Source organism: Pteropus medius, unplaced genomic scaffold, assembly GCF_902729225.1.
Source record: "Pteropus medius unplaced genomic scaffold, Ma_sr-lr_union100, whole genome shotgun sequence".
NCBI classification, from domain to species: Eukaryota; Metazoa; Chordata; class Mammalia; order Chiroptera; family Pteropodidae; genus Pteropus; species Pteropus medius.
Window position 1 is genome coordinate 23,126,783 of NW_024351729.1, and position 5,635 is coordinate 23,132,417.

General features: G+C 53.6%; 1 protein-coding gene across 1 annotated transcript; it reads left to right on the forward strand.

The window, feature by feature from the left end:
* The first annotated feature begins 1,488 nt into the window (after positions 1-1,488).
* Positions 1,489-2,717, forward strand: LOC120587742 (striated muscle preferentially expressed protein kinase-like). The gene is made up of 2 exons (XM_039844923.1): positions 1,489-1,867; positions 2,599-2,717. Exons 1-2 carry the CDS (start codon positions 1,489-1,491, stop codon positions 2,715-2,717), a joined length of 498 nt encoding a protein of 165 aa, XP_039700857.1.
* The last annotated feature ends 2,918 nt before the right edge of the window (positions 2,718-5,635 follow it).

Consider the following 5,635-nt stretch of genomic DNA (forward strand, 5'->3'; position numbering starts at 1 on the left):
AAAACTTTTTATTTTGAGTTAATTGTAGATTCACATGTGGTTAAAGAAACAATACAGAGATATCCTGTATAACTTTCACCTGGTTTCCCCTTATGGTAACTTCTTGCATAGCTATAGTACATTATCAAAACCAGAAAATTGCCATTGATACAGTTCACGCACCTCCTTCAGATTTTACCAGTATTATATGCACTCATTTGTGTGTGCATGTGCATGCATTTAGTTCTGTGCAATTTTATCACAAATGTAGATTCATGTGACCACCACCACAGTCAAGATACAGAACTATACCATCACAGAAGTCTCACCTGAACCTTTGTAAGTGGTTGCATCCTATCTTGATATTTCTCAAAGTGCAACCCTTAGATGCATCAGAGTCATCTGGGCCACTTGTCGCATGTGCAGATTCCTGTACCCTCCCAGCACCCACTACTGAACCTGTGTCTCCGGGGGTGGGGCCTGGGTATCTGTACTTTTAAAGGCATCTCCTTTGAGAACCACAGCTCTAACTGGTCCCCAACTCTCCCATGTCCAACCTGCCCTCTACACTGTGGCTCCCAGAGGGACCTTTCCAAAACATACTCCACAGTGGCACCCAACTGCCATTAGGATACAGATCTTAGCAAGCAAAGCCCCCTGGGTCAGGTCCCATCTCCCACCCCCACTCACCCCTCCCCACTGCAGTTCAATACATCTAAACTCCTCTAATTCTCAGAACATCTCTACTATCATCATGCTCTGATTTTGGTCACGCTGTTCCCTTTGCCTGGAATGTCCCTCCTACTCTTCTTTGTCTACTGGACCCTGTTCGACCACCTATTTTGACAGTTGAGGTCCTGAGAGAGGCTTGGTGTCACCCAGCAAGTAAAGGCAGGACCAGCTGGGAGTCTGAATCCACTTGACTGCCTGCTCCTGGTCTTACTGTTCACCATGCTGTCATGGAGTCTGCAAGCCGCCTCTCTTCTCTGGCTACCTGCTCACCTCCATTGGGCCTTCCTTCTCACCTGCCTCTCAGACGTTTCACCCAAGACCTCCTGTCCCTCTCTCCAGCAGAGTGGGCCTGGGAATCAGGGGTCCGAGAGCAGGGAGGAAGGGAAATGGACTGAGCCCAGGGGTAACCTGACTGGGAGTGGGCTTGGGTTCAGACACGCCATGGGGTAGGGGGCTGGGACCAGTTTAAGCTTGCTGGGGAGCAATGGGGTCTCCTGGAGGGAGGGAAGGAGCGGAGTGGAGTCCAAGTTCCCTCCTCTGCTGCCCCCTCCCTCCACAGCTCCCTCGAAACCCGAGAAGGGGGGCCTAAAAATAGCCCCCGAGGCGCAATTGCCGGCTGGCCGCCCTGGTGACCTTCTGGGTAGCACAGGCCGAAGGCGGGCGGGCAGCAGGAAGGCAGGGCGCCGGCCCCCCAGGACTCGTCTTCCAGGGCACCATCCCCGGGTGCCCCTGTGACCGTCAGTTCCAGCGTTTTCCCCAGCCCAGCTCTCAGAAGCTATGCAGAAAGCCCGGGGAACGCGAGGCGAGGAGGCGGGCACGAGGGCACCCCCCAGCCCCGGGGTGCCCCCGAAGAGGGCCAAGGTGGGGGCCGGAGGAGGGGCCGTGGCGGGGGCGCCAGTTTTCCTGCGGCCCCTGAAGGACGCAGCAGTGTTTGCGGGCAGCGACCTGCGGCTGCGGGTGGTGGTGAGCGGGACGCCCCAGCCCAGCCTCAGCTGGTTCCAGGATGGGCAACCCCTGCCCCTGCCGGCCCCTGAGCCCAGCTGCCTGAGGCTGCGGAGCTGCAGCGCGCAGGACGCCGGTGTGTACAGCTGCAGGGCCCAGAATGAGCGAGGCCAGGCCTGCTGTGAGGCTGTTGTCACAGTGCTGGAGGTCGGAGGTAATGGGAAGGTGGGGGCTGGGTAGGGTGATCAGAGGTAGAGAAGGGCTGCCCACCATGTGGGTGCATCCAGACTTCTTCCCAGGTGCTCTGGCTTTTCAGCTGCCTGACCCAGAAGTGCCCACCAAGAGGAAAGTGCAGGGAAAGGGGTGTCAAGGTAGAGAAGCTCCCCACAGGAAGGTCAGAGATCAAGGGCCATCACTGGGTAAGCAAAGCCTGAGCCCCACTCAGGCCTCTGGGAATTCCATAGTGGACACTTCCTAGTTTCCCTGTAGGGAGGGGCCTCCTGCGGAAAATCATCTTCATCAGCTCCAACATTTAGACTTGATACTCCTGATCAGGCCGACAGATGAGTGCATGTTTAAAGGAGCGAGCCAGCCGCTCTGGTCCTACTGCACCACTGAGGGGATGGGTCAGATCTGGCTCTTCGCAGTCTGTTGCTGGGGCAGGTTGGTGTGCTTGGCATCAGGCTGGTTGAAAGAGGCCAGAGGGTGGATAAGTATGAATACATAGAGTTCAGGGCATCAGAAGGTAGAGCTAGGGCTGGGGGCTCCCAGGCATGTACGGAGGTGCTTGTCTGAGGATCTACACATCAGTGGGTGCATGTGCTTGCGTGTATGTGCGTGGGCTGTGGAGGGGTCTGGTGGTACAAGCAGATGAGGGACGGGGGTTTGCTGAGGTTTGGAGGGCGTGGAAGGGGGATGCTCAGGGCCCCTGCCTTGTGGCCGTAGGCTGCAGGCTTGGATGTAAAGAGATGTATGGTGATCCGAGGCAGAAAGAAAAGGGACTGAGACTGGGCTTGGTGCTCAGGGTCCTGCTGGGGCTGGTGCGGGTGCCTACCCAGAGCTGATTCTCTTTGAGTCCCTGTTTGGGCTTCCTTTTTGACCTCCTCAGCCCATAAGCCAGCCAGTTCTTCTCTAGGCCTAAGGCAGAGTCTCAGGCTGACTGAGCCTTGAGAATCAGAATTCTGAGGAAATGGGCTGCCGTTAGGGGAAATGGCAAAGAGATTGGGGGGTCATTGAGTGTGTCTTGGGCATTTTCATAAGGAAATTCTTGCCCCAGCTGGGTGGTGTTGGCTCAGGAGGAGGCATAGGGATGAAGCTGGAGGGGAAAGAAGGCTTTAAGGTGCAGCGAGTCAGGAAAGGGAGCAGGGGCTCAGTCTCCTTTTGTCAGCATCTTCTCTTTCCCTAGCCCCACCCTGCCCACCCTCCGATAGTCTTCAAAGAAATGATTCCTCGGAGTCCCTGTGGCCAAGCCTGGAGCAGAGGTCAAAGGCTGGCTTCTCTTGGTTGGCTCTGTACTTGGCCAGGTAGAGGTTTTCCCAGCCGGAGTCAGAAGATGGGGCCCATCCTGGTAGACCTCTGAGCTGGGGAAGGATCAGACTTCTTGGGGATCTTAGCTCTGGTCCCTAAATAGGGCCGAAAACAGAACATAAATCAAAGGGCATAATAGATAGACAGATGAGAATACAACTGGGGCGGGGGGAGATATTAGGGAAGGAAGAGGAAGCGCTGAGGAGCATGGTGGTCACGAGATTTGCTTAGATTTGAAGGGACCACAGAGAACCCCAGCTCCCGATGCTTTGTACAGGTGAGAATACTGTGGTCCACAGAGGAGGGAGATCTGCCCAAAGACATCCAGCTTGTTATGGCTGCCCCAGATTTAAGCACCCAGTCCTCCTGGTTTCAGCTCTGGAAGCTTTTTAGTTCTCGAGGAGTTCTGGAGGAAGAAGGGAGAAGGGGAGGGGGAGCCATCCATTGCAAAGAGAGTAGCCCAGGCCTGGAGATAAGAGCCTCTGAGCCTGCCCTGAACCCCCAAAGCAGGGAGAGTGACAGGGTACTCGAGCTCCTCCAGTAGGGCTGTCTCCTCAGCCCCCCTGTAATCTGGGTGGCATGGCCAGCAGAGCTGAGCCCAGGCTGGATGTACCTAGACTGAGGCCAGGGACAGTCTCCAGGCTGCTCTCGTGGAACAGTATGTGAGTAAAGAAAGGATGCTGTGCCACTGGGCTCGGGGCCTTTTGATAATCATGTTAAAATAGGAAGAGGGTTGGGCTTTGGCAAGTCACATTTGAGAACTTTTTCCCACCAGTGAAATCTTTCCCCCAAGAGCAGTCTCATAATTATTATTAATTGGTAATAATTCTTAGTAGTAATTTATAATAGTCTGAATAGCTACTATGTTACTGTGTGACAGGCAATATGCTATCATATCCTTTGACACATCATTTAAGTCCTGCAGCAACCCTGGGGAAACTGAGGTGCAGAGGGATTAAATGGCATGTCCTCTTGTACAGATAGAAGGTGGCAGAGCAGGGATGGAAGCCTCTGTCTGTCGCATTGCAAAGAACAACATACTTAACTACTACATCCCTCCCACATGATTTGGGGGAGGGAAGGGCTTTGCTTTGGTGATGTTGAAGGACTGACCGGTCTGGCTTCTTCTTCCTCCTATTGCCCGCCCCGCCACCAGTCCCTGCCCAATGACAAGTCCTGGTCAGAGGCTGGGCAAGCAGCTCAGCATTGCTCAGACTTTCGGAAAACTTTCTTGGTTGGGATCAATGGCAGGAGGACTTCAGGGTTCTCGAGGAAGCCCAGCCAGGATCTGGCTGCGGAGTGAATGAGGCTGTTTTCTGGCTGGGACAGCTGTCTGGCTAGGCAAGGGGTGATGCTAAGGTTCCTGGCACTCCTGAAGCCCAAGATGTTAGCTCAAAGATGGAGGGATCTTGGCATGGCTTGGGGAGGCTGGGACCTTGAGAAGACAAGCTGGCTGTAGGCTGGAGAGTTTGCAAGATAGGAAAAAGGAAGGTGGGATTTAGGGTATAGAAAAGAGGAAAGAATAGACAGTGAAGATGGCAGAAATCCAGGATACTTGTAGAATCCTTAACATGTATAAAGCACCCTATCTCATTTCATTATTTAATCGCCAGAGCCCCAGGTTACTATTATAATGTTATATATATAAGAAAACTGGGCTTTGTGACCCAAGGTCACATGGCTAGTGAGGTGGCAGAGCCAGGTGTGAAAGTCAGGTCTCTGGGTCTAGGTCCCCTTTGCCTGTCCTCAGAAAGGGAAGTGTGGGAAGACTAAGGCAAGGACCTGCCATCGTAACCATCCTTCCGCCAATATCCCCAAAGCCATCTTCTGGTCCAGTCTCCAAGAGAGGCAGGCATTCTTCTCTTTGAAAACATCAGGCTCCCACTGGCATGGGCTGAGGAGCTCTGTGCATGTGGCTGGAGGGGAAGGGGCAAGGAGTAAGGATAGGGCACAGCCCCGAGAGAGTGCAAACTGACGACTCTCACCACGTTAGTTAGAAATTTCATAGCCAGGGTCTGGAAGACTCTGGTGTTCATCGGAAGGGCCCAAGATCAACAGATAGTAGTGAACCATGCAGGGAACTTGAAAGCATGGAGAGGAGAAGCTGTGGATAGGGAGAGAGGGCCAGTTTAGACAAGGGAAAGGTGAGGAATACACCAGAACTTGCGTTGAGGTGTATGTTGCAGTAATCATCTTTTTCACCTGGAATTCGGAAGTCTGGATGAAAAACCAGGAGGCCAGTATAGAGCTGGGAATGAGTATGTAGAGTGACACCATCCATTCATGCCAAGTCCTAATCGGGAAAGGAGGAGGGGCTAGAGTGGGAGGAGTGAGGAGCTCTGGGAGGAAAGAAAGAGAAGAGCAGAAATAAGCCAAAGCCCACACAGAACTTTCCTGAAGCAAGGCATGTCCTCCCAGGAAAATCCCGAGTGGAATGCGAGATGGTCACTCTTCC

What these genes read in the sequence shown, in the direction of transcription:
- LOC120587742 (XM_039844923.1), top strand. Translation starts at nt 1,489, where the DNA reads ATGCAGAAAGCCCGGGGAACGCGAGGCGAGGAGGCGGGCACGAGGGCA. An exon ending in CACAGTGCTGGAGGTCGGAG is followed by an intron (nt 1,868 to 2,598) that starts GTAATGGGAAGG and finishes TTGTGGCCGTAG; the next exon opens with GCTGCAGGCTTGGATGTAAA.